General features: G+C 40.0%; 1 protein-coding gene across 5 annotated transcripts in view; it reads left to right on the top strand.

The window, feature by feature from the left end:
- The window catches only part of ZNHIT6 (zinc finger HIT-type containing 6), an 84,770-nt gene extending 57,070 nt beyond the window's left edge, over positions 1-27,700 (top strand). For 2 of the 5 annotated variants that reach the window (XM_089497587.1, XM_089497591.1), the window contains one exon: positions 2,890-4,517. In XM_089497587.1, coding sequence (XP_089353713.1) covers positions 2,890-2,966 — 77 coding nt within the window. In that variant the 3' untranslated portion in view covers positions 2,967-4,517. Of the gene's footprint in view, positions 1-2,889; positions 4,520-11,831; positions 14,247-27,412 lie in introns of those variants that run through there. The other 3 variants (XM_089497588.1, XM_089497590.1, XM_089497589.1) reach the window with 3 other exon arrangements.

Below are 27,700 nucleotides of genomic sequence, written 5' to 3' on the forward strand. Positions count from 1 at the left end.
TAGATTTTCTAATGGGACTAGGAGGATTTGCATTATTTTATTCCTCACATATTAATAAAGTATGCAAATAGATCTTGTAGCACCTTTGAGACAGACTGAGAGGGGAAAATGTTGGTAGCATAAGCTTTTGTACATATATCTGAGGAAGCAGATTTAAGTCTACAAACGTCTGAGGAAACAGACTTTAGTCTCAAAGGTGCTACAAGATCCCTTTGCATACTGATCCAGACTAACACGGCTATGTCTTTGAAGTCTACCAGTATTTAAAGATGGAGTTGTAACTTTTTTTTGCCATATACGTATTCATTTTTTTAAAAATCCACAATAAATCTGTTTAGGAAGACACCCCCCCCCAGTGCATAATAATAATAACAACAACAGTGGCATTACAGTAAGATGGAAAATCAGCCCCACCTAATTCAAAATAGTAATGTAAACAACTACTTCTTAGGTTTAAAAAAAATGTAAAATTCACATTGCAGTTCTGTTATCTTTTCCTAGAAATAGGTATACAATTCAGTGTATGTGTCTTACTCACTGGGCTCACAGTGTGATACATCCCTCTCTTCCTGTGTAGATCTTGCCTGCACCAGAACTGTAGAGATACAGAATCATAAAGTTGGAAGAGACCACAAGGGCCATCATACTGCATGGAGAAGTGTTGGTTTTCCTCCACACACACAAAAATCCCCAGTTGAGCAGGGGAGGGGGTCAGTTGTCACATGTGCTTACTTCTTTTACTGTTAGGAGGAAGTTTGCAAAGCAGCTTTTCCCCATATCTCACTAATGTGCACAATTGCAACCACTCACTTTTACTACAGATGTCAGTGGGAGCTATTAGGTTTATGGATAAGGATAAATTCAACCATCATTCATATGGAGGAAAGAGGGGCAACAAGCATGAGAAAGGACCCCTCTTCATGGCCAGGAAGGGAGCCTCCAGGTCTTAAGTGAAGAGGATGGTAACCTCTGTTGAGTTTTAGGTGACTTCTTTTCAAGCAGGCAAATTCATGCAGGTCTTAATTTTAAAAAATGATTCAGAATAGCACTACAGAACAATGGAAGAAACCAAGCAGTAATGGACTGAAAGTTTTGGAGCCTTCCACAAGAGCCTTCATTTGCAGTCTTACCCAAAAAATGGGGGAAAGACAAGACAGGGTGAGGAATGTTCCCTCTCAACAGACTTCCCGGACAGCACTTCACAAGAGGCATTCTTTAGTTTGACATCAACCCTGTGATCTCTGATAAAACAAGGAGGAGTAACTGCTTATGTCATCTTATGATAAGTATCAGACCTAAGGAGAATCAAAAAGATGCCCCGTTTTTGAAACAACATTTTCGACACCAGTTTGCAACCATCGTGATGGAAAACAAAGAGGAAAAACGGTCCTTGTGTGGGCATATAAGGAGGACCTTCCTGATCTGGGATTCTGGTTGAAGGTTGACTTGTCAGACCTTTAGGGAGTCTTTGTTCAAACAGGCTCACCCTCTGCTAAACTCTTCACTTCTGCTGTGGTAAAGACGTTTTTCAAAGGACTCCATCACTTCTGTCCTCTGATTCCTCCTCTGGCACCACCCTGGTCACTCTCTTTGGTGTTCATCCAGCTTTTATGGCCCCCCTTTGAACCTTCGAGTTCAAGCTCCCTCAAGCTCTTTTCATTTAAGGTAGCATTTTTGGTTGCCATCACCTCGGCCAAGAGGTCTTCAGAACTCTCTGCCTTCTGCACTGTTGAGCCTTATCTGGTCTTCCACAGAGACAAAGCTGACTCAGGCCATACATTTCTTTCCTACCTAAGGTGGTCTTTTCCTTTCACCTTTTGCAGGACATTATGCTACCTACTTTCTACCCAGAGCCATCCACTCACTATGCTTTGGCCTTTTGTGTCCAATGTTCTGTTGAGTTCAGGTTGACCAGCAAGCTGTTTGTTTGTTATGGTGGCCCTAGGAAAGGCCACCCTGTTTCTTTAGAAGGGTTTGCAAAATGGATTGCGTAGACTATCCTCTTGGCCTATGAACTGCCTAAACACCCTCTTCCTGTTGGTGTGTGCCCACACTCTACCAGGGCTGTCTCCTCATCCGCTGCCTTCTTCCATGGGGTCTCCCTGCCAGACCTCTGCAAGGCTGATACGTGGTCCCAACCATCCACGTTTTTCTGGCACTACAAGCTTTGACTCCAGGTCATGTCAGGATGTCAGCTTTAGTTGTGCAGTTCTTTATTCTACAGTGACCTGCATACCATCCACAGGTAAGCTTTTAGTCACCCTAATGTGTGAGGCACAAAGACGACGACGAAGAAAAACAGGTTGCTTACCTGTAACGGTGGTTCTTTGAGTGGTCATCTGTGCCCTCACATATACCCGCCCTACCTCCCCTCTTTCAGGTCCCTGTATTTTTGCAGTGGACTTAAACTGAAGGTGGAACTAGACTGGTGGGCTTTGATATGGTCAGTACATGGGAGTGGGCAGGGCTACCCGCCAATCTGCTCAGCTTTTGAACCTCTGAATGGAGTCTCTGCACAGGCGCAAAATCCTAATATGAAACAGCACAGGCAAGCACTTGAAGAACCACAGTTACAGGTAAGCAACCTGTTCTTACTTGGTTTGTAGGTCCCTCTCGAACATACACATTAATTCATCCTTTGAACTTAAATTTTGGACACTTTATAACTGGTCCATGAGGAAAAGGGCACCTTTCCTGTGTCTAGCTAGTAGTTAGCACCTCTGAAGATTTTTTTTAAGGACCAAGAATGATATCTCATACTGACTGTTACTTTGCTAGTAACTATGTACTTTGAACAGATCTATTTATGAAATATGCAAAATCAGGGCTGGATTAGCTTGACAAAAACTGTAAAAGTTGTATGTTTTTTCTTCTTTTTCCCCACTTCAGAAGCCAATAAATCCAGTAAAGATTTGATTAAAGAAAACTCGTCTGAAGAAGAAGGGGAAATTCGTGATAGTTCCTGAAGAAGCCACATTGGATGTGAAGTTGAAGCAGCTTATTTTACACTGGACTTCTTGAAGAAATATTAATTATAAACAACAACTTTTTATATATAACATCCCAACACTAAACCTGTTGGAAAGCATTCTGAACTGTTATTTTAAACAAAGTTAATAAAGTTTAAAGAGCCTAGCTTTATCTTCGTTATGATTTTACAGGTCTTCCCTACCAATCTGTTTTTTCCATCTCAGTATCAAATTTGGTTCAGTATATTTAATATATTTAAATAAGAACATTCATATAAGTTTGAATCCTGGGTACTTCTGGGTAAAACAAACTCATATAATACTTGGAAAGGGCCTTGGTTTGTGATCTTTGAAAGCAGCCACCAGAGTAGACAGTACAAAGCTAGATGGATTAAAATAAGATAATTGATCCTTAAAATTAGTTTGTTTTTTTTTAAAAAAGGAAGTAAACTGTACTGATTTTATTTATTTTATTTTATGTAGGAAAGAGGTAGCTAATTTAACCTATGACATTATTTAGGTAAATAAGCATTTTACTGCCTCATGAGTCAACATGGAGAAGAACTGCCTTTCTCCTGTCCCCTCCATGGTGTTTTGATCACTTGAATCTTTTGTGTACTTTGCCTGTGTGTGGCAAGATGTAAGATCACATTTTTGTCAGATTATCACCAACATATCAAGCATCCAAAGACTCATTAAATTGTCTTTCCAAAAAACAATCACTTACTGCCTTGGCAATGACTGTTGCCGTCTCAGATAATTACCTAAATCTATGTGAATTGCACTTATTTGCTCTCTTTCTATTCTTTCCCAGATATGCTTGTTGAGGCCATCAATAGTACAGTAAGACACTGATTGCTTTGAGGATTGAAGGAAATGTATGTTACAAAGTATGCCTGATGCTCATTATTCCTCTTCTGTACAAGATGAGCTTGTCAGTTTTCTATAAATGGGAACCAAGAAACAATGAGTTTCATAGAATAGCCTGTTGCTTTAAACTGCTTTAAATGTAGTAGTGGTTACAGCATTGGACTGTGACTCTGGAGATCAGGATTTGATTCCCCACTCGGCCATGGAAACCCACTGGGTGAGTCACACATCCTCAGCCCCAGGAAAATTCTGTGATAGGGTTGCCATAAGTAAGAAATGACTTGAAGGCATACAACAACAGCAACTATATATCCTCAGCCATTCTCCTAGCACAGGTTTCAAGGCAGATCACAACCATTTAAAGCAAAATGCAATATTAGACATTAGTGCCAGAACTCAAAAACAGTATGGTTTTCTATCTGATGTTGATGCTTTACTATCTCTTATCAATTGTTGTTGTGTGCCTTCAAGTCATGTCTGACTTATGGCAACCCTAAGGCAAACTTAGCACGTAGTTTTCTTGGCAAGATTTGTTCAGAGGAGTCGAAGGCTTTCATGGCCGGCATCCATAGTTTTTTGTGGGTTTTTCGGGCTATGTGGCCATGTTCTAGCAGAGTTTCTTTCTGACGTTTCGCCAGCATCTTTGGCTGGCATCTTCAGAGAAATGAAGATGCCAGCCACAGATGCTGGCAAAACGTCAGAAAGAAACTCTGCTAGAACATGGCCACATAGCCCGAAAAACCCACAAAAAACTATGTTCAGAGGAGATTTGCCATTGCCTTCCCCTCAGGCTGAGAACATATAGTCAGAGGATATTTGAAGATATTTAACAGTACAGTCCTGTTACTGTCTATCTGCTCATAAGTAGGGCCTATTAAATCCAATAGACCCTAGAAAAGTAAATATAACCCTGCAGGCAAAGATCATTGATTGCAGGAGTATATATATTGGGTGTGTGTACTGGATGTTAAGCATTATTCTTTATGTATGCATAAGTATAGTTTTACACATTTTAAGTTCACTAATGTTCTAATAACATATATAATTATGTTTAAACTTTTTTATTATCAAGTTTTTAGATTATCTTGTTTTAGCCTTTTTGTAACCCACCTTAGGTCCTATACTGGGAGAAAGGTGGCATATACATAAAATATGTATAAATAAAATCACTTCTTGCCCTTATCTTGTCTCCTCAGTCCAACCTTTTCCAATATAAACATCAAAAGCTTTCTCAAATTGAAATTTGGTTTCTGGACCAAAGAAGCTTCCCCAGTCCTATCTTATGCTAAAGAAATATGAAATTTAGCATTATTAGAAAGATGTATTAGAAAATCCAAATATCTGCAATTATTTGCAAATAGAAGGGTAGGAGAAGTTTGGCCTCAAGAACACATGCTTCCTCCAGTCTACTGATTTATGGGTTGGGTTTGTTCAGGGTTCCCCCCCTTAAAATATCCAATTTTGCCATGTTTTTAGACCCTTAGCTTGTTTTATTGCCAGATGAAGCCTTTTTCAACCAGAAATTTTATTTCAGATTTTATTGGTGTTTCAAAAATGGTCTTTTGGGAAGGTTACAGGATGAAATTGCCCCTGTGGCCCTGTATGCGTATGAGTGTGTGTGTGTGGAGGCTTTTACTGAGCCAAAAAAATTAAAAATCAGGACAAGTGTGAGTTTAGCCTTTCAATGTCCCACGGAAGCCAGTGCAGCTCCTGAATGCTTGGCAATTGTCCATCACTAGTGTTAATAAATACCTTGGAAATGTCTCATTCCCAAATTAGCTGCTAGATGCATTAGGTATTAACTAAATATGGTGTGTTTTTAAGCTGTTTGTAAATGATTTAGCCAAACAAAGACATGCCTCCCAAGGATAATTACCTGCAATCAGATGTTGCTAGCTACCTGTTCCACTGGGCTGGCCATACTGCATTCTTTCATAGTATAGGCAATATGTGTGCTGTAATTATATCTGCCAAATGGGCCAGATGGTTCAGGATGGACTTCAGTTAAAAAACAAAAACAACAAATTCAAGCAGTTGACAAATTTTGGATGAATAAACTAAAAATCTTGACAACTTGTTCAACTGCACTGCGCAATTGTCTCTCAGGGGAAATTGTGAGCATCTCATTAACTGAGTCATTTAAAGCTGGATTGGACAAAGCACTGGAAAAAGTGCTGTGGTAATAGCAACTTCAGTTCTTCTGTTGGTACATTTGCAGCTTCAAAGTACTAAATAAGCATTAGCTCATTGTCCTTGCATGAACGAGAGAGTATTTATTATGATCACTTCATTGTCTTAATTTTACAGAAAAAGAAGGGGGAAAGAGGTGAAGTTGTATGGCAACATCCATAATTGTTTTAGGACACATAGAAAGTTGATGAAATAACAACCAAATCATTCTTGGAGTGTGTCTGCAAGATTAGCTGCCTGTTCTGAAGACCCTTAAAATTAGCATTTGTGAACCTGGCATACTGAGTATGAGCAACAATCTGTCTAGCCAAAACTATCAGCAGGGACTATGGGCAGTTCCAGAAGATTTTAAATAGGAGGAAAAAGCAAACTTGGTCTGAAGTATATTCACTTCACTACTTCCTAAAGATGCTCTAAATGGTAGTCCTGTTTCTTAGACATACTTCTTGAAGGGGAAAAGAATGAACACATTGGTTTTGCTATTGATAAAATCACATCATTCACTGAGATGAAATCATAGAAGAAATTTTGTGTGTGATTGGAATTAACTGAAATACAGTAACCACAGAGTGATGTACTCAATGTAACTTTGTTCCAGCATATGTAAAATTCTGATTTTAGCTAGGAATAGCCTATATCTGAGAGGTGGAAATCATGTGGTTTCCCCAAAATGTTATTGGATTGCAAGCCAAAGTAAGGGAGCTACTATCCAACAATATTGGGAGTTCCAGTGTAGAATGACATGGAGGAAGATGCAGATTTTCTTCTCTGTATACGTAGATGACAAAAGCCTGAAGGACAGGCAGAATATGGGATAACAAGTAGATAGAGTTTTACCATGTTTTGCCAATTGAATCAAATTGGCTCACCACATTATCAGGCTACAAATGGGTTCCCAGCACCCACCTTGAATGTGTACAGAGAGGCAGTTCTCAAGTACCCCTAACACCCTGAATCTCTGATCATAAGCTTCTAGACGAAATATCATTTACTTCTAAGCTATGACACTGCCGCTGTGAAATTGCAGATGGACATCTCTTCCTATTCAGTGAGCTAGCAATGCTTAGGATGGGATCTCTACATCCAGTAAAATTTTTGTGAGTCACCACATGCACCATTCTGATACTATCATGTGATAATATATGCAGCTGTACGTGGTATAAGATGATAGATGAGATGTATTCCCCTCCCCTCCTAATATAAACCCTATCTGTCCTAGTTATTTTGCAAACATATTTTCTGAAAAGTGAATTGAATATTTTCTTCACACTCAAATGAAGTCAGAGGCAAAGGCCATTTACAGAGCCATATATTTCTGATTGCTAAAATTGGAAATGTTTGGGGTGTTTTGTCTTCTTACCTTTTAAATTGACTTCTGCCTCTAATTGTTTTTGTTTTCCTTTCTTAGTTGCATGTAATAATGATACTAGTGGAAATTTACCATTTAAAGCATTTTATTTTATTTCTTCCATTACATGCTAACTTAATAAATCTTCCTAATAAACTTAATAAATCTCCCTAATTTCAGTGGGATTTACAGGTGATTTTAGTTCTGCAGCTTTCCTGTTAGGTTTAAATGGATAGTCTATTATTATTTTTTTAGGGATGCAACTTGCAGTATTATTTTTGAGTCAATATAAATGATACAGTGGATCACATTTGACCCACAGATGAAAATCTCAATATTCTAGTTAACAGAAGTTAAGGACTCATTTTGCTAGAAGAAGGTTGCAAAGAATCAATTTATAGCCAGGAGTTCTACCCAGTTCAAGCTGTGTTTGCTTACAAACAGTGCATTCTGCCTTTACGTTCCAAGCTATTTCCCGGAATATGTTTTTTTCAAAAGCACCCAAAACCATTCATTTGTATTTGTGTGGTTGCTATGGAATTTGGTTGAACTGTATACAGATGCAGATTGTGTTAATAAGAAAAAAAATGGTCTGTGTACTCCAGTGAACAAAGATTAGTCTGTGTTTGTATTAGAATGTTGCTATGGCAGAGCATATGGTATTATTTCATGGATATTTGCAGTGAAAAGGAAATCAGATGTATGCAAGAGAAACAAACAAGAAATTGCAACAAATACCACACTGCATAAATGCACACAAATGAAATAAGTGGATGCAGTGGAGGAAATTGTCATATACATTAGGTAGGTTTTTTTTCTTGCCAAGCTGTTTTATGTGGTAGCAAGCCTGCGCTCTTGCTTTTTATTTCTGTCTGGCTCAGCCACTGGAAATAGCATTGGTTTTTTCTGAGCCTTTTTACTATTGAAGGTCATCCCCCATTCTACTGCATGCATTGCAAAACCATGGATCCATTGATCCAAACTTGATTCTAGGTTCAGGGTTCTGACTATTTCTGTCCCCTTTTACTTTAGCTTTTTGTCTGTCCTTAACTGCTTGAAGAATTTCATCTGTCATCCATTGAGGTGTGTCTTTCTTTTTGGCTGCCGATTATGTCGTTTTGTATTCCTCCCCAACAAAATCCCTGGTTTCAGTCCAGAGTTCTTATGGCTCCCAATCATTGCCTTAATAGAGCAAATCTATTTTTATGTTGTTTTTAAATTCTACAGGGTTGTTCTTCAGATTATATTTTGGCACAATGATAGGTTTAGTGTACTTTAGCATTACACTAATTTTTAACAGTTCGTGGGCTCCTGGTCTTGTTTTGCTGAGAGAATTGAGCTTCTCCATCTTCTGCTTCCAATTATGTAGTTTATTTGATTGCTATCTAGGCCATTTGGGTGATTTCCTTATATATAGTCATGTCTTTTGTTGCCTGAAGAATGTGTTTGCCATGAGCAAACTGTTAGCCTCACAAAATTCAAGCACTCTCCTGCTTGATTTCTGAATCCAAGGCCAACTTTTCCTACAGTTTTTGATTCTGCTCTGATTCCTGTTTTTTGCATCCCAGTTAACTATGATTAACAGTCTTGTTTTGGTGTGTGATCAAGTTCCCCCTAGTCCACCACAGAATCTTTCAATTTCTTCTTCTTCTACCCCTGTAGTTAGAGCATAAACTTGGATTATGGTTATATTGATGAGTTTCCTCAGAGGCCTTATTGATATTATTCAGTCAGACGTTGCATTATCTCCTTTGTCTGCTTTTGCTACATATTTCCTCACTATTAATGCCACCCAATTTCTTCTTAGATTTTCATGCCCGAACAGAGAGGCCAAAATAAAGCTGCTTCAGGTCACTTTAGATGTATGTTGTTTAAATGCTGCATGTGTCCTAAGGAAGCCGCGCCAAAGCCACTCTCCAGTCCTAAGGACTTCTGTCCTCTTAAGATGCGGGTGTCATTTAAACAGCATACCTCCAAAGTGAGCCAAAGCAGCTTTATTTTGGCCTCTGTTCAGGCCCTTTCATTTCCAAAATACTGTGAAATTATCTGACATAAAATGTCTCAATCCTGTCCAGTTTAGCTTGCTCATCCAAGCATTCTGACGTTTACAAGTTATCTGAAAGATTGTATCTCCCCATACAAACTCATCATCATCACAATCTCATCACTATCACAGGTCCTCTTGGTGAGGACATAAGGGAAACCCCTGGAACTCCTTTCTGCAAGAGGCTAGGCTATCATCCTCCCTGCTTTCTTTTCTCTGGCAGGCAAAGACATTTTTGTTCAAACAGGCTTTAAATGAGTAAGCAGGGAAGATTCTTATTTAGATGTGGGTTTTATTTATTTATTTGACTTTTGTGGGGATTTTAATTGGATTTTTTAAATTATTATTATTAGACTTTTTAACCAATTCTTTTTGGAACCTTCCTTGGGTCTCATTCTGAGAGAAAGGCAACATATAAATGAAAATAAATAAATAAATGTTTATAGATTCCATTTTTGTTTTGTTTTACTAGGTCTAACTGATTCATGCTTCTCACATTCCATGCTCCTGTGATATGTGTTATACAGCTTTGGACTTTCCTTTTACCTCTGAGCAACTGAATATCCTTTCAGCTTGAATCCAGCTGCGAGATTAGCCCCTGCACTATTTGTAGTTGTCCTCTCATGTACCCTAGTAGCTCATTGAGAGCCATCCAACCTGGGAGTTTCATCTTCTGGCACAATCTCATTTCATTTTGGATTGTCTCAACATAGGATTTTCATGATAAGGGGATTCCTAATCCCAATGCATTCAGTATAAATTCCAGTATCAGTATGGCACTGCCATTTCTAATTCTTATTGCCACTGTTAGTCAAATAGGGCATGTCAGATAGGGCATGTGCGATAGAAATGTGTGAACAGAGTGGCTACATACCTCAAGTTCCATGTATGTGTCACTGAAGACTTTGTATTAATTCAGAGACAGTACTGTGCTGCCAAGCTTTTTCCAGTTTAGAAATCAAAGCATAAGTGCTTGCATTCTTTAGATAGCCTTATGCTGTGCCATATTGGGATCTCACACTTCCATTTAATCCATACTTTTAAATTAAATAAAATCCTAATTTGTAAGTGTGTGCAGTGAATTGCAAACTTGCTTAATAGCTTCATTTAGAATTGTATACCCATTACACAGATTTGTCTAGAAGTCATCACACTGTCTTCTCATGTGATAGGGTCGCCGTAAGTCTAAAACGAAGACAAACAACATGCACCCAGATAATGGCACTATACATTTCTTAATAACCAGATAGCTTCTTTGAGGGAAAGAGAGCAATGACCTTTGTTGCCTCTTGAGAAATTTTCACAGATGTATATAGACTAATGTCATGCTGTTTCCCTTGTGCTGCAATGCCGAGGGTGTTCTCTGGGCACCCATACAAGCTTCTACCATACCAGGATGCTAGCTAAGAGCTTCCTGGCTTTTCAGAAATGCCAGGAGGTACAAAGTCTTGGCTCATGAATTTTCTGCTAGCATTGGCAAGCCTCCAAATTCCCATCTACCCTGCTTTGCAAATTCCAGAGAACAATGCTCAGTGGCATGCAGGCATGTGGAGTTCCCCTGGCCCAGCCACCTATAACCTTGTGTGCCCTGTGCTTAGGAAATGGATGCTACGCAAGGAGACTGTAATTGGACATTTCTTTCTTTCTTTTCTTTCTTTTTTTTCAGAAGGGGGGAAAGTAAATATTCCTCAGAATATGTTGCTGTTGCTTAAATAAAATGGATAGGACTGTGAAAATTTTAATTTTAATTACATTGTGCTGCAGTTGAATTTGTAATGCTACCCTCTTTAGTTGGGGGAGGAATAATAAGACATCACTTGCAGGTCTGATTCCAGAGATTTGAACATTGCTCCAAGTCACAAACTCTCAGCTGGGGAAACTAAGTAGACTGATGCAACTGTTAGGTCTCGCTCAAAAACATGCTTATCTAGCTCTGTTTGAAGGGCCTTGGGGCCTATAAGAATAAATTATAAGTCAAGTGGTGTGAAAGCCAGGCACTTGAGCTACCCCAATGAGTTGTAGCCAACTGGAAATTTAAAGAATTCTGGCAAGATAGACAGGAAAGAGCCAACATGGTGTAGTAGTTTGAGCGCTGGACCACATCTCTGGAAACCAGGGTTTGAATTTCTCCCTGCTTGGCCATGGAAATCCACTGGGTGACCTTGAGCCAGTCACACTTTCTCAGCCTTCGAGGAAGGCAAAGGCAACCTCCCTTTGAACAAATCATGCCAAGAAAACCCTGTGATAAGGTTGCCTGTGATAAGGTCACCATTAGTTGGAAATGACTTGAAGGCAAACAACAACAACAGCAGACAGTTTCAATTAATAATCTACTGTGACAGTACAATTTCTTTTCTTTTCAAGGCCTTTCATATTATTTTCTTGGGTCTTTTCTCTTTTCCCATTGCAGCAATTCTCACATACCTATGTCAGTGATTCCTGCTGTGTTCTGCAAGGAGACACTAGTGACTAAAGGATTTTTCATGAACAATCTGTTTGTAACATTTATCTGAGAATCACCTAGATCAACATTTTCAAAGGGAGGCTACTGTGAATATTTCCCCTTTTTATAAAGACTTGTTCTTCATTTCTCCATGGGTAAGAAACCACCATATGGCTTCTTTTTTTATGTATCCAAAAGCCCCATGTGCTTGTGAAAGTTAACTATACTTGACAATCCAGAGTTCCAGATTCAAACATCACAAGGAACACACAAAGGGCTTGTTTGCCATTTCCATTTCCAGCAGGAACAACATTGAAAAGGTGCACTAAAGCTCTGTCTTGTGTGTAGTAATCCAGACTTCTAAAGAATCAGGCATATTTTAAAGAATTCTGATTTAGTGTTTTGGTTGGAAGGATCAGAATGTCTTCCTAACTAGATAGTCCATTCTGAACTCAGTTTAGAATTGCAGTACTTGAATCCTATGGCCTTGGATTCCAACAAGCGCAGCCTTCCCAGAGAACACATTTTCAGAATATAAATTACTTTTCAAATCTGCTGTGTCGCTCGTATATAGAATATAGTACTGAGATGACAATTGTGTGTCACATAACTGATTGCAGGATGTGTGTTAATAGCAGGGCAGATAGCTCCAATCCTACACATTGGTTTATTGCTACATCTGTACTGCAGATGAAATCCATCTTTGTTTTTCCCAGCAATCATCATATGTGGACTTTCTCCAGTTTTAATTCCATTTCTTGGACACTTTCAATTAATTTTATGAAAGTCCACCTTCTTTTTATTCATTTCTGAAGCTGCTTTTCCACAATATGCAACATGAATCTTCATTTGGAGAGTCTGGTGACCCACATAACTTTTCTCCCATTATATCAATGTGAGTGTCTTGTGGTGTCCTTTGCTGCCAATGTTATATGAATTTTAGTATTTGCTGGAAAAACAAAAAACCCATAGTACACAGGAAGCTAAGTAAGACGTCACAACAGCCCCCTAAAATGTCTTTGGCGAAATTGCTGGCTGCTGCATATCCTCCTTTTGGCCACAATTTTATACAAAATCTGCAACTTGAAATATATCAGATACAGATGATTCTTCCACAGAAAATCCTTCATAGGACACCATGCTTTCACCGTTTTATTGGATTAGAGGGCACAACTTAAAATCAGCCTATGCTCTTTTGTTTTAGGTTTAATATTTTCCTCAGTACAAGAATATGTCTCCCTTACAGAAATATTGAAATTCGTAGCAGAATACCGAAAAAAACAATTTTGAAATATTTGCTCTGCTCTGGCCTAGGTTAGGCTTACTAGGACCTGATTTTCCTCCATCCAGTTATTTCAGTGTGTTGTTTTATTAAATTAGCATTTTTAAATTTGGAAATCAGTAATCACAATGAACAGAACAAATAGTTCAAAAACTACATAAACTTCTACAGAGTTTGAATTCTTCCCTAATTATGTACATTTACCATCATGTCCTTATCTGTTGTCCTTCTGATGTTGCCATTGATTGTATAGTGGGCCATAACATGAATTTCTAGAATGAAAAAAAACCCTCAAAATATGGAAACTAGGTATCTTTATAATTATCAGAGTCATTTTCTCCTTTCACATATTTCAGTTTGCTAATCAGTTTTCCTAGAAGTGCCCTTTTCTGTATTCTGTTTAGCCAAGAACTCTGTATTACTCTTTGTAGTGTCTTCAATTTGTAAGTGACTTTCATTCTGGTTGATGATAGTTTGTTGAGTCTTACAAATTGAAAGCAAGCTATTCCAGGATTACATACTCTTTTCTGTACTGCAGAAAAATGTACAGTTCTAAAAATTAATTTTGCCAAATCTAGCCTAGTACAGGCGCTGTTAATAAATCCTCTGACACAGAAGCATCTTTTTATAAGTCTTTTTATGCTAGACCGGCCCGTTGTTTCCTCTGCCTAGCTGGAAGAATTTTATTAGCATTGGAACTGGGAAGCTGAAGATGGAGGTCTGGAGAAACACATATTTTAGTATCAGGTTGTAGCAATGTGTCTGCAGTAAACAATGCAGTAAAGTTTAAGCTGGGAAAGAATGGAGTTCAACTGTAGTCGATCTTACTGTAATTGTATGTGCATGCCTACAACAGGCAAGGTAAACAGCCGCTGCCTCTAGAATCCCCTACTGAGCATGTGTGAAGAGCAAAACAGAGAAATTGGGAAATCAGATATTTTTTAAAAACCCATAGATATGACCACCAAAATGGAACTGATAAATAAAATGAAGGCTTATGAAAGGGAAAATAATTCCTCAATACATTTTGGAAGAAGCTTTCAGGTGAACCATACAGGGTTCAAAAATGCTTTTTGTAACTTATGCAAGCCTTACTTTCACATGTGCATACTGTTTTGGATAAAAGGTTTATGGAAACATGTTGCACTGCTCTCTTTTTTCTTTCTTGTTTGTGGTATAGGAATCTATCTCTGTTCTGTCAGTGTTACTTCTGCTTCTGATATCAAATTTTCTGTTACAGAAGTAATGCCCAGAAACACATCTACATCATTAACTGAGCTATACTTGGATGTCTGAATGTAAATATATAACAGTTAAAATTACTAAAAAGAAAAGGAAAGAAACAGGGATAACACTTCCTTTCTCTAGTTTCTTGGAATTCATTTGACCAAAAACCTTAATCAGTTGTTATATAGACATTATAATTCAGTTGTATGATGGATGAAAGAAATGTTTAAACAACGGAAACTGCTGAATCCCCACTAGGCAAAATTGCTATAATTAAAGCTCCTATTCTCTTCATGATTGACACTCATGCACAGCACGAGCTGCAAAAACTCCCCAGTGTTATTCACAGTATTAGGCTGTGGCTTCTCTTCAGCTTCACTCACCTTGAATACTCTGAAAGATCCATGATTTCATTCATGGGGTAGTCCACTGATGCAGTTCATCACTATTGCATACTGTCATTGTCTTCACAGCAGCTTTGGCCAGTTGGCTACCTGATGAGCCATTCCTCAGCTTGTCCTCAGAAGACAGACATTCAATCTGACTCTCAGGCTGCACTTGAAATCACACTCACAGCTTAGTAGACCTGCCATAGCTTTTTTTGGCACAGAATCACCTCCACACCATTATGAAGTGACACAACAGGACTTTGTAGATGAGCATCAGTCATAAATTGGGAGAGGGGACATTTGGTCCTGTAAATGGCAAAAAGATCTGTGAGACCCAACACCGTACTTTGGTTCAGAGGCCTAAAGACCACATGCAGACCTCAGGGCCATTTTGTGATGCTCAGACCTACTGGGGTTATTCTTCTTTTCTTTTTTTCTTTTTCTTTTTTCTTCAAAATGTTCCCCAAATGGCCTCTGGGAGAGTGTGGAGGGCATTTCCACTAAGGAGTTTATGCCATGCAAAAACGGGATTTAAATTGGGGAAATCCCACAAAAACGGGATCTTTTTCAGATGACGTTGGAGGCATTCTGCACTGAAAGTGGACAAATCCTGAAAAAGCAGGATCATTTTCAGATGATGTCAGCGGCACTGAGCATTAATCTGACATTAACCCCGCATAGGAAGTGGATAAAATCGGCTGCTTTTTACTTTTGGGATTAAAAAGCAGCCAATTTTGTCCACTTCCTGTGCAGATTAATATCAGATTAATGCTCAGTGCCCCCAATGAGTTTGAAAATGATCCTGCTTTTGCAGGATCTTTCCAGGATTTAAATCCTGTTTCTGCATGGGATTTGAGCACTTAGCCTCCTGTGTGATAAACTCCTGTGTTAGAAAGCCCTCTTGCCCCCCCCCCAATTTTTTACATGGGGGGGCATGTAAAAAATGCAAATCTTTTAAGAAAATAATTTTTTGCCCACAAATGCCCTCAAATAACTTCTAGGGGGTATTTTAGGGTGGGGTCCTGAGCCAATGTGTGCCCATGAGAGGCTTTTTTTTTTTTTTTTTTTTTTTTTTTTTTTTGAGCACATAAATAACAGGGTGTTACTTCTTCTCTTGGGTCGAAAATGGGCAAGAAACATGGCTCCAGAACATGGTTTAAATATCTCCCATGTCCCCTTGAAGATTTTGGGGGACTAAAAAATATTTTTACAATATTTTAATGTTTCGGCAGGAGTAGGTGTGTTAGGGACGCTGCCCTTCAAGGTCTCTGGGAGGTAATGTGGCCCCTATCCTTCCAAAGTTGCCCTCCATTGGGTTAGAGGGTGGACTTTGCCAGGTGCTCCTGTGACCCAGAAGAATAATGACACCAGCAACTTATTTAAAAGTCTTAATATAAGCAGATGCCTAGGACTGACTGAACTGTGCTCTTCAAATTTATTTCTTAGTTGTGAAAGTTCAATGCAGCGGTCATAGCTTTGAGAGTGATCTTTTGATTCCTGTGGCTTATTGTTAGGCTAGATTTCAAATAAATACTGTTTTCCGCCTTGGCTGATGTACTTTGGTAGTCTTAACTCGGGCCCACGCACAAACACACACAGAGGGCTCTTATTTTAGCATTGTGTGGTTTTTCTACGGTTGGAAGTTCAAAAACAAACCCTACTTCTGACTGTTGCAATGATGCTGGACTTTAGCTGTGAAGGTGGGTAGGTAGTGGGTGGATCAGATTTCAGTGAGACTTGGAAGTCTGAAATTGATCCCCAAACTCTCTGATGTCACCCAGTTCTGACTTAACTGTTGCAATAGTAGTGTCCCCAGAGCAATACCATTTCCCATTTTCCTTGGTTGTATGTGAAAGTCCAAGTGGTATAAGAGTAAGTAGCGCCAAAATGGGATAGGTACCAAATGTGGTTCAGGTCCACCCTCCAGTGGTTGAACAAAGGGGGGACTATGTGAGAGAAGACATGTACCTAGTTCCCAAGTTACTAAGGGGCCAGAAACAGCACATTGAATCAGTCTGAGAAAGAATAGTGTAGATCCAACAACCAACTACCACACACCACAAAACAGAGGAGTGGAAGCATTGGGAGCCAGCTGGAATTTACAGATCCTCCAGGGTCAGCCATACATGAATCATATAATGATAATCCATTTGAAAGTTCAAAAGCATTTGTGAATTTAGACAAGTCTGTTTCTTTAGCAAAGGGTGTGGTTGGTTTTATCAGCATTACAGCATTCCTCATCATCATTGCCTTCTAGGTATCCAAAAGTAGTGTTTGATCAAGGTATACTCCCACAGTTATGTATTTGAATATTGGGGAGGAGGACTAATCCCTTCCCAAGGTCAGTAGGTTCTCTAACTACAACAGTACTTCTGTCTTTTTTAAAATTTTCATTTAGAGTGCATCTACATGGTAGAAATAATGCAGTTTGACACCATTTTAAGTGCTGTATTTCCATCCATATGGAATACTGGAATTTGTAGTTTTACAAGGTTGTTAGCCTTCTCTGCCAAAGAGTGCTGGTGCCTCACAAAGCTACAAATCTGAAGAATGGTGCCATGACAGCTAAAGTAGTATCAAACTGCACTACTTCTACAGTGTAGATGCACCTGTAGTCTGTTTATAGGTAGTTCCTCAGTACACAGCAAAATGGTTCAGGATTTCTATCATCTCTTCAGAATTGGAGTGGGAACCTGGTGGAAGGCTACCTAGAGATGGTCATTTTCAGAAGGGGAGTGCACAATCCTGCCTCACTGATCTGTCAACCTCTGAGTCCCAGAAAGTAATTCCCAGCCTTGTCCTAATTCACCAAGAGGAGCTTGGATCAAGCATCCATATGGTCGGCTGTACCCATTGAAGTATCCCGTACATGTGTTCAGATGGAAGAAAACCTAATAAGAAAAAACATTTGAAATCACTGGCACATTGTAAACAGTGGGTGGGGGGTCTAGGGTGAAAGAAATGCAGGAAGTTTCTTTCTGTTGAGTGCTTTGCAGACTGGCCACATCAGTTTCCAAAGGTTTTTCCCTGATTTCTCTTTTTTTAAGACAAAGTCTGAAAATTTAGTGTTGATGAGGAAAAAATGGTGAGTCAGTATCACTCTCACTAAGAGTGAACCTAACTGGTTGGGTGCTTATATGCTTGGAAGCAAAATGGGGTCACCCAAATATAAAGTAATAGCTTCTTTCTACTCAGGAGAGACCAGAGGCGTGCAGATGTACTTTAGTTCATGAATTAAAAGAAAAGCCTGAAGCCTTTTTAAAAGCCTGAAGCTGTTCAACAGGAGTCTTTAAGGGAAGGTGTTCTTCAGCAATATTGATGACAGTACAACCTTTAGAGAGAACAAATGATATTCTGTCTGGCCAACTCTTCCCCATTGTAAGTTCTAAAATAGAGATTAGAACACCACCAGTCAAGGGTTCTTTAATAGTGGGTTCCTGCAAGGCAAGGGGTTAGAGTAAATGGCCCTTCTGGTCCCTTTTAACCTTTATGATTCTAAGTGGAATGGAGAGATTATTCCCCTTTGCCTTGGCAGCCCTTTCTGGTCCAGATCCTCCTTACCCCAGCAGGTTTTCATAGACTTGATGAGGCTGGATGGCCTTTCTCCCACTGATGTCATTTGGGTCCCTGGCAAACGCACTGGCAAGGAAAGCTCCATTCATTGTTTAGGCCAGAGACCAGATAAGTGAAGCACTGCCAGCTATCACTTGCAAATGCTGACTGAGAGTGAATGACTCCACTCCAGGGATGGAGGGGTGGGGAGCAACTTCCTCGTGGACATCTGTAGGCCAGATGAGAAGGACTGCGTCTTCTGCCCCTCCCTTGGCCATTTACTTGTGGGTGGATGGAGTTGGGGAAGGTCTGTCATCTGTAGAGGAAAAAGACTGTTCCACATATGCAAGCTTATGTGCAGACAGGGTTACAAATCATAGCACATATGGACATTGTTCATGTTCAACCTCAACAGTTGTGCCTCTCAGCCAGAATGTGGTTGATAGGAAGGTGGGGGGGGGGGGGCAGAGGGCTAACAGGGGCACAGTGCCAGAGATTATAATTTGTGTGAGTGATTGCCTAAACAAGCATTTCCTCACATAAGAACATAAAATGTTTGTGAAATAAAAAACCAAAATTAAAGACATAGGAAGATGAGAAATTGATTTGTTCTGGCCCCCTTTGATAAGTTAAAGTAGAATGAGGCACGTGGAATTAAGACTTTCACCTCATAAATAACTATAAAATACTAAAATTAGGGGCTGGCTGACTTCTAGCACTACACTCCATAGGAACATATATGTTTCCCACTCTAGAAATTCTTCTTTCCCCCTTGAGAGCCCAGAACAGCTCTGCAAGACCGGAACCATTGTGAGGAGCATTGCATCACACTGCAACATTTTGTCGACAGTCTTGGTTCTTCTGCTCATTTGCTGAGCCAGGAGTAAATTTGCTCCTGTTGTTCAGTGTTCTGGTCAGTTAATGCGGCACCTGGACAGCTGACAAACGCTAGGCCTTTACTTTTAAGTGTTACATAATTAAATAATGTTTAAAGTGCAATATTGTTAAATAACTTTGACATGTTTGTCCACCTTTGCTTTGTGGTTTGTGTTCCCCTGTCCCCCAACCCCTCATCCCTTTAGCCTCAGTTGTGACTGTGGACTTGGCCTTCAGCAATGCTTGGTTAATTGTGATAAAAATTCTACCTTCTTAGCTCCACCATTGAAATGTGTCTTAGCAGGCTTAGAGTGCCTTGCAGTAGTTTGAGAGGCTGAGGAATTCTGGGACTTGTACCCCCCCAAAGCCTCCCCCCGGTCATTTGATCCACATGCTATATTGTTGCTTTATAAAATAGAGTTAGTGTGGTGTAGGGGTTTGGGTGTTGACCTTTAAATCTAGAGACCAGGGTTCATGTCCCAGCTGGGGAATGAAATCCCTTGGGCAAGTCACATGCTCTCAGCCTCAGGGGAAAGCAATGGAAAACTTCCTCTGAACAAATTTTGCCAAGAAAACCTCATGATAGGTTGGTTGTAGGGTCTCAATAAATTGGAAATGACTTGAAGGCACGCAACAAAAACAAAAAAGACACAGTAGAGTGTGAAGCATTGCGAGTATTGTAAAGTTGCTGCTGGTGGATATGTGTTTGCACTGACACATTTGTAATATTGTGATTAAAATGTTGGAGAGAGTAAGAGAGATTATAGATAAACACAATTCTTGCAATGAATTGTTGAAACTGGTGGGTGAAAGTTTGGGTGTTCTGGCTCATTTTCCCCCATTGTTTAGCCTCTCATATGACAACATGAAATTCTTCCTGTAAATTGTAATCTGAGGACAGAATGGAAGGGAGGATGCTATTGATTTAGTGATACTATGTTAACACCCAGTAGTAAATGACTTGTGTTTCTCTAACTGACATAATCTTGCATGCTGCCTTGTGGGTCCTTTCTGTAGTCATCTGTCTTGCTGTAGCACAAGGGTGGCCCCTTGTGGCTCTCAGCCAATTCAGTAAAGTGAACAGAAATTTGTTAAGGAAGCTTTCTAATGCTCTTCTGCACTAGAAAAGTTTGACTGGCACCCTCTGCCTCACTTTCTTTTTGCTGAGAAATAAACTTTTCTGTTTCGCCAGATATTTTATGAGTTACTATAGAAGAGCTGTCTTACACAATGCACTGGATATTACTAATAGTTGTACTGGGGTGAGGGTGTTTAATGATATATGTTATTAATATGGATTTATTTTTATTGTTTGATATGGATTTATATTGCGGAGTTCTAAGTGTATCTTTTTTAATTGTTGTAAGCCACTGTCCGTCCCATTCTGGGGAAAAGTCAGGATAGAACTCATCATCATCATCATCATCATCATCATCATCATCATCATCATCATCATCGAGCAAAACTATAGGCCTGAATTTACTTCCATTCATTCCATTCCACCAACCCCATAGAAACATACCAAATGCTTTTGTGATACCAAATCACATGTCATTTATACCAGTTTAAAAACAGGCATGGCTCATATCCAGAAATCCTTGGAATTGTGGTTTGGGGAAGGTGATGACACTTCTTGTCACTGAACTAGAAGATTTCCTAGGGCAAGGCAGTGACTGTATATGGTGTAGGTTGTGAATCTCAAGGCTTGGGGAGAATGTGGTCTGTTTCTCCTTTTATGGTACACTGAAGGTCATAGGCTGGACCGGAGTGGGGAGGAAGCTGCAACCATGGTGGCCCTGGCCTGTGAAGAAGGAGGCATGTATACAGAGGTTTGGGAGGAAGGGTGGGAAACAAGTGATGGAGCTGCATATTTTGCTGGAAAGTCCCTTAATGGTGTTTGGTTATTTTAAGCTCAGTGACAAATGGAGATGAAATGTTTGGCTGGGACTCCACAGTTTTTGGAACATGTTCACTGTGTGTATCCATTCTGGCTTTCAGGGGAGAAAGAGCAGATCTAGGGATGCAATGGGTAACTTGTATCTTCTACTCACCCAGGCCAGAACAGCCAAGGTTGGGGAACGATGGGAAATAAAGTCCAGCAATTTGGAGAGTAGGCACAAATTGCTTACCTTCTATCTAGAGGATTGCTCTGGAATCAGAGGTGGAACAAGAGATAAAAATCAAGTCCCATTATGCTAGCATTTCTGAAACTTAGACAGCATCCACACAACAAAAATAAGCCAGTCTGACACCACTTTAACTGCCATGGCTAAGCGTTACAGAAATCTGGGATATGTAGTTTTGTGCATCATGATATGATAACCCTGTTTACTTGAAGGGATGTTATATTGAGGAGGGAGCTAGCTTGTTTTCTGCTGCTCCAGACTAGAACCCGGAACAATGGATGCAAGCTCCAGGAAAAGAGATTCCACCTGAACATTAGGAGGAACTTCCTGACAGTAAGGGCTGTTTGACAGTGGAACAAACTCCCTCAGAGTGTAGTGGAATCTCCTTCCTTAGAGGTGTTTAAGCAGAGGCTGGATGGCCATCTGTTGGGGATGCTTTGATTGAGATTTCCTGCATGGCAGGGGGTTGGACTGGATGGCCCTTGCGGTCTCTTCCAACTCTGTGATTCTACGATTCTATGATTTTGCTTTCTCTGTCAGAGAGTTCTGGTGCCACAGCAAATTTCAAGTTCCCAGAATCCCATAGCATTGAGCCATGGCAATTAAAAATGGTGTCAAACTGGATTATTTCTGCAGTGCAGATGCAGCCTAAGGGGCTGCTGTTAACAAATGGCACTTGCCTGGCTTTCCCCACCAAACTGGGCAGTAGAGGTAGTTGCCTTGGAGGCCAAAGTCCAAAAGCCACCAGGCTACTCCCAAAAACCCATGGGGTTATTCTCTGCCTTTTAAAGCCTTGACACAATGGCCTGGGGCTAAGGGCAAGGATAGAACTAAGAATGGTAGGATTCCCTGGGCAAAAAAATATATTACTTTTCCGTTCAACAGATAAACCCCAACTTACTGACTTTTCCAGTTACAGTCCCTTCTCCTTCCTTTGGCATACAGAGTAGCAGAGGTGATGGGGGTATCCTTTCAAACAAAATACACTTATTGGCAGAAGAAGATATGACAAGAGAGATGTCACACTCTTGCCTGACCTAGTACATAGAAAGATCTTGTAGCACCTTTGAGACTAGTTGAAAGAAAGAATTTGGCAGCATGAGCTTTCGTAGACTTCAGTCTACAGTCTTCCCTCCGGATTCATGGGAATTAGGGACGGAGGACCTCGTGAATCCAAAAAATTAATAGAGGGGGGAATAGCGCGCACCCACACATTTCCCTTCCAAAGCTTCAAACAGCTCTAGCAAGCTGTTTGAGGTGCTGGGAGGGCAGGGGAGCCTATGCTGGCCGCTTCCTCCTTCAGTCCCAAAGTTTGAGAAAGGTCCAGGGACCTCTCTTAAGGTCTGTACTTCCTCAGATGCATTAGGAAGTAGACTGAAGTGTATGAAAGCTCATGCTGCCAATTTCTTTCTTTCAGTTCACCTCAAAGGTGCTACAAGATCTCTCTATGTATTGATTCTACAGACTAGCATGGCTATATCTTTGAATTCTTGCCTGACCTAGTAGGATTGCTGGTGCCAAACTTGCTTCAAAGCTTTAAAATGTTGAGAACCCTGGCTGCATGGCAGGAGTGAGCAAAGTTTGTCCTGCATGTCACATGTCTCTCTTAGGGCTGCTTTTGTGGCCCCAGCCTCTCCCCAGGATGAACAAAATGCAGGTTTTAAAAAAGAAATTCCCCTCAGATATCCTGTGGGAATTGTGGGGGCATTTCCACAACATTTGAGGGGGTGGAGGATAGGTTAATTTAGGCCAGAAGAGGCCTTTTTTGGAATTGGAAATGAACAGGAATAACTTCCACTCAATTCCTATTGTTTAAAAAGGTCTCTCTTTGCCTAAAATTGCCCAGGGAGGCCTAGAAGCAAGGTGAAAATGTCTTCCATGACCCCTAGACACCTTGCCTTACAAAGACATTATACCTCAATTATTGGTCAATTATTGGTCAAGGTGGCTGGGGCTTCTGGGAACTGAAGTCCAAAACATCTGGAGGGACCAAAGTTTAGGAACCACCATCTTACAATTTTAGTTGCATATCCTTCATTAGTTTCTTCCATTAAACAGCTTAATCTCGTGTTTAAGTCTGCCAATCTGCCATTGACAGCTGTCCAGCTCCAAGATAGAAGGATACCAGTATTCCTATCTACATTGCACAAATAATGCAATCTCCTGGCATTTGGGAGCTTGAGCGAACATAGAAAACCTTTAACATGTTGAAAACAAAGGGTTTTTTGTTAATTGCCTTTACCATATTTGTACCTTGTCGATCTCCCTAAATTCCTCAGTGTGATATTTTGTCCTCATAAGACCTCGATACGTGAAGGAGTGCCTTTCCCTATGTATGCCTGCCTGAGGATTGAGGTCAACTAAAGGGGCCCTTTTTTGTATCCCACCAATAGGAGCAATACACTGCAGGGAGATGTGGATGAGGATGTTTTCTGCTGTGTCAGGAGTTCCATAAGCAATTTGCTTGCTATAAAATGTTGGGTTATACAGTAGAAATTGTATTGTTAACTCAAGATGATCTCAGACACAGGTGCAGGGATAATACTAGAAGAGAGGCAAGCATGTGCCAGGCTTGTAGGGTGACCAGATATCCTAACCTCAAAGGAGGACAAGGTAATGCAAAATGTAGGACATTTAAGGTAAATGGAGGGCATTACCAAATAAAAACTTAAAACCCTCATATAAATATAAATTCATGCCTCTTAGTCATGCTCAAAATGGAAGACATTTTAGAATTGCTCCTGGACAGAAGGTTGAGATGTAGGGCATGTCCTGGAAAAGGTGGACAGCTGGTCACCCTGTAAGCTTGCTCAAGGATGTTCAGTGGATGAATCGGATTGTCACAACAAGGAAGGGGAAGGTACAGGAAAGAGAGGAGAAATGTGTTTATTGATTATAACAAATAAGAATTAAGCCTGTCGGAAATTTTAAATTATGTGTAGTTTAATTAGGCACTTTTCACACTTGCTGGTCAGTTCTGACAATGAACATCCCTGGACTGGATCTATAATTTCTTAAATGAAGGTTTTCTGAGTTGTAACTACTTAAGCTGGTTTTCGGAACTTGGTATCTTGCTGGACTTGCCAGGTTATGGAATACCCTCTCCTTAGAAACTTGATTGTTGCTGTCACTATTTTTATTATGGCACCACGTAAAACATGGCTTTTTACTAAGTTCTCTGAAGCCTAACTAATAATCATCCCAGTCTGCCCATATGCATTATTTTAAATTGCCCTAAACTGTTTTAACTCTCACTAACATGTTTTGTATTAATTTGTCAAATTTTTAAATACGTTATTTATTAAAATTCATTTTTGCTGTTTTAAATTGGTTTTAAAGTAGTTACATAAGATTTTATTGTAAATTTCCCTGAGGTTTCACTATATAGTGTGGGATATAAATATTTAATTAAATAAATTTGGCTAAGAGAGCATGAGTTTCACAGTTAGTTGGACTGTTCTCTCCAGCCTCTTTACCACATTAGAGTGAAAATCTTTTGTATGTTGTTGTATGGCCTGGGAAAGTCTTATATATCCCACTGGGGTGTCAGTCCTGCATGGAGCTGTACACACTTAAATCATAGTGATTTCAGTGAGGTTCATTTGTGCATAGACCAGCACAAGGTTATCACCTTGAGCATTGTTTTCTGTTAAAAAGGTGCAATATACAACAAATCAATGAATACATTGCAAACTTTGACTCTGATCAAAGTTTAGCTGACAATTATTGGCATGGATTGATTCTGTGGACAAGCCATAATTATCTTGGTTCCTTAGCTGTGTAATGAGAATAATATTTTACTGCTTCACATTGCTGTTGTGAGGACAAACAAATACAGTATTGTGAAGTACTGTTTCCTTTAAAGGTGCTGAGTAAATTATCAGTTACAGGTAAGGTTGTGCATTAGGCTAAACTATTTTTGCTTTTGTTCATATTTTAATATGAAAAATGTATCCTTACAATTGCATTTTTAAATCTGTTAAGCAGTTTCTCTAGCCAATAGAAGTTGTTCTCAGTTCTTATCTCACAGGCTACACAATCAGAAAGGCCTTGCAGGATCAGGGAGTCATAGTACAAAAACATAACTTTTCTGAGCTCTGGAGAGACACCAGTATGGGAAAGGAGGGTCAGAAACCACAGGGAATTTAAAATATGGTGCTTAACTGAGGCAGTTGGTATTTGCAGCCTACCTTGTTGTCTGCAAGCATCACTGAAGTTATGAAGCCGCTGGGGCTTTGGCAGCAACTAAAAGGGCTTTAAGGATGAGGGTAGTAATTTTTCTGACAGAGTAGTTGCAAATTGCCAAAGAGGCTGAGCAACCATGTTCTTACAAACTGCATCTCTGCACTGAAGGTCCTGGAAGGATTATCTGTAAACATGCTGCCCTTTCCACTAAAATGATTTTGGGGGAAATCCCCCAGAGGAAAGGCATTTGAGCAAAATTAGTGGGTGGCATGCACCATCCACATGGATTTTTAAGGGGAGTCTCTAAGGTGGTTTGCCACATGACACAAAGGACAGTATGGCACTTTCTCCCACTGTTCCATTGAAAGAACTCTAGATTGTTCTTGTTGAATTTTACTCAGCTCTGGGGACAGAATAGTAGAGCACAAGACAGAGATATCTGGCACACAGATGACTGTGTATTCTACCAGAGGGAAGTAGTGATGGGGGTTTGTTGTTCAAGGTCAGCAAACCTTGGAGGTTTGTTATTGTGTGCCTTCAAGTCACTTCTGACTTAGGGGAATTGTAAGGCAAACATGTTACAATTGTAAGGCAAACCTGTCACTCATTGGGTTTCCATGGCTGAGTGGGGGGTTCGAACCCTGGTCTTCAGAGTCATAGTCCAACTCTCAAATTACTACACCATACTGGCTCTTGGTGATGAGGGTAAGGGGTTTGAGATACTGTAATGGCTGCAGGTGGGGGGGGGGGTGCCAGTCCTGTCCCCTAGGTTGCCTCAGACTGTCTAATGTTAGAGCTGGCCCTGCATTTGAAATCCTTTAAGGAGGAAAGGAGCCATAGCTCTATCATTTCCTTTGATAAGCAAAAAACAAAACAAAACCCAAGTTAAAAAGAAAAGGAAAGGGCAAGACAGGAGGAGTCTTTAAGTGTAGCAAATTTCTTTTAGCTTTAGCTTTTGTGGGTGACATGCATTGATGGAGTACAACATTCAAGCTTCAGGTACAAATGTGCCATATAGGTACAAATGTGCCTCAACAACAAATGTTGAGGTGGGATCAGAATGAAACGGTATACAGAAAAGAACAGATGCATCAGTGATCATAAATCTTCAAAGAGCTGGTTTGACATAAACATCCTGACAGCTGTAAGCTAATACACAGAGCTATTAGGCTCTTAATTAAAGCAATATATTCTTTGTTCGGGAGTATTAGTTCTGTTGCAGATGAAAATCTTTACCTGAAGCAAGTTTTCTCACTGTACACCCAAACCAGCTTATAAATATATGCTGTGCCCTAAGTAGTCATGGTCTTAGATTTTTCTTAGTAGATTTCTTAGTGAATGAGGTCCAATTGAGCTGCCCTGGGTTCAGTCTCTTGTCTCTCCTTTTTTAAAAGCTAGAAGACATGTCCAGGAGAAACCTTGGAAAGCTACTTGCAATCTAAATGGGCTGAATTAATCTTGTTGTCTGACTAACATTAGTTAGTCAGCTATAGTCAGTCAGCTTCAGACAGCTTCCGATGTGAACGAAGTGCCAAACCCTTGCTGGCTGTTCTTCAGAAGGTTATCCACCTTGATTCTACCAACTTCTCCTTCCACTTTCTGGAGTCCTACAGTACACCTTGGCCCTCAAAATATGTGAACAAGCCCCAGCTCTGAGCATTCCTAGGGCCGTGCCCCACCTGAACATAATATTTCATAATTCTCAGTTATAATAAAATGGTAATGTTTGTAAAAATTCAGTTTAAGAACACCAAGACTAGATGCATAACTGTGAAATGTCCCTGAACTGGAAGAGTTTTAATTTGATGTGATAGAAGATGACGCAGCTTAAGTACTGAACAGAAATGCGCACTGAAATCCCGTACATTTTTTGAAGTCTTAACTAATTACAAACTCACCCCTACTTTTCAGCAGAGGAATGCATCTACACACTCACAGGAAATCGACTCAGAGGTGTATTGAAATGAAGTTCATTGGCAGACACCCCCAGGATGAATGACAGACTACACAGCTAGGCTTCTTGACTGCTACATTGCTCATTCCCAGGATTAAATGGAAGCTCAGCCAAACATGCTCCAATGATTTTCACACCTCCCTTGTCAACCAAATATTGTACAGACAAGTTCAGGTGTAGCTAAGACTGGTGGCCAGGTGGTACTTAAATTCCAAAACAGCTCAAGGTTTGAATGCCTTGCGGGA

This window comes from Sceloporus occidentalis, unplaced genomic scaffold, assembly GCF_023333645.1.
Source record: "Sceloporus occidentalis isolate IW3139 unplaced genomic scaffold, rSceOcc1.0.p SCAF_104, whole genome shotgun sequence".
Lineage (NCBI taxonomy): Eukaryota > Metazoa > Chordata > Lepidosauria > Squamata > Phrynosomatidae > Sceloporus > Sceloporus occidentalis.